General features: G+C 40.7%; 1 protein-coding gene across 1 annotated transcript; it reads left to right on the top strand.

Annotated features, from left to right (window-relative positions):
- Positions 1-6: 6 nt before the first annotated feature.
- LOC106900726 (toll-like receptor 7) lies at positions 7-1,597 on the top strand (the record flags this gene model as incomplete). The annotated part of the gene is made up of 1 exon (XM_014962867.1): positions 7-1,597. A coding segment is annotated over one exon (1,591 nt), but the record flags the coding sequence as incomplete, so codon positions are not given.
- Positions 1,598-1,603: the final 6 nt, after the last annotated feature.

The following is a 1,603-nucleotide window of genomic DNA, read 5'->3' as shown; positions in this document are numbered from 1 at the left end:
GGCAGTTTTACTGCCCTGACAAGACTGAAGTCCTTGTATCTGGATGCCAACCAGCTGTTGGAAATACCCCGGGGTCTTCCCATTAATTTAAGTCTGCTGAGCCTGGAAGCGAACAGCATCTTTTCTATCCAAAGAGCTAACTTGTCCGAGCTAGGAAACATAGAAGTGTTGTATCTGGGACAGAACTGTTACTACCGTAATCCATGCAACGTTTCATTTGAAATTGAAAAAACAGCCTTTCTGGAGCTGAAGAAATTAACAATACTTTCCTTGAAGTCCAACAACTTGACTCATATTCCAGCCCATTTGCCATCGACTTTAAAGGAACTGTATATTTACAATAACATGATTCAAGTGATTCAAGAACAGGATTTAAGTGCCCTGCACAACCTAGAAATTCTTGATCTAAGCGGCAATTGCCCACGTTGCTATAATGCCCCATATCCTTGTCTACCCTGCCCCAGGAGCACAATTGAGATTCATCCAGAGGCTTTTTATTCCTTGAAAAGTTTAAGAATTTTGAGACTCCACAGCAACTCTCTTCAGAGCGTACCCAGCAGCTGGTTTCAAAACATGAAGAATCTCAAAGAGCTTGACCTCTCCCAAAATTTCCTCCTAAGGGAGATAGGAGATGCTCAGTTTTTGCGGTATATCCCTAGCCTTGTTGAGCTTGATCTGTCCTTTAATTTTGAACTGAAGATGTATTCTCCATTCTTGAATCTGTCTAAGACATTTTCCTCCCTCTCTAACCTGGAAACCCTCAGGCTCAGGGGTTATGTCTTTAAAGAACTGAAAAAAAGTAATCTAGCTCCATTGCTCGGTCTCAGAAATCTAACTGTGGTGGATCTTGGGACTAACTTCATTAAAATAGCTGACTTGAAAGTGTTCAAGGAGTTCCCTGCTCTTAAACTCATAGACCTCTCAGTGAATAAAATTTCTCCTTCTTCAGAGGAAAGCAATTCTTATGGATTTTGCTCTAATCCTCGGATTTCAGTAGAGCAATACAATAGGCAAGTATTACAAGAAATGCATTATTTCAGGTATGACGTATATGGGCGAAGTTGCAGGTCCAAAGACAAAGAGGCTGCTTCCTACCAATCTTCAGTTAAGGAAGAGTGCCTGAGGTACGGAGAAACTCTGGATTTGAGCAGAAACAATATCTTTTTCATTAACCCCTCAGACTTCCAGGGACTTGGTTCCCTCAGATGCCTCAACTTGTCAGGTAATGCAATAAGTCAAACCTTAAACGGAAGTGAATTCTCTTCCTTGTCTGGATTGAAATATCTGGATTTTTCCGACAACAGGATTGACTTGCTCTACTCAACTGCTTTCAAAGAGCTACAACTTCTAGAAGTTCTAGACCTGAGCAACAACAAATATTATTTCTTGGCAGAAGGTGTTAGTCACACGCTGAGTTTTATGAAAAACTTGGCCCACCTGAAGAAGCTGATGATGAATGAGAATGAGATTTCTACCTCTATTAACACAGGAATGGAAAGTCAATCTCTTCAAATTTTAGAATTCAGAGGAAATCGCTTGGATGTTTTATGGATGGATGGCAATGCTAAATACTTGTCATTCTTCAAGAATCTGACCAGCCTGG

The sequence above is a fragment of the Calidris pugnax genome, unplaced genomic scaffold (genome assembly GCF_001431845.1).
Source record: "Calidris pugnax isolate Ruff unplaced genomic scaffold, ASM143184v1 C14814614, whole genome shotgun sequence".
NCBI classification, from domain to species: domain Eukaryota; kingdom Metazoa; phylum Chordata; class Aves; order Charadriiformes; family Scolopacidae; genus Calidris; species Calidris pugnax.
The sequence above is the reverse complement of the archived record's forward strand: the minus strand, read 5'-3'. Positions and strand labels throughout refer to the sequence as shown.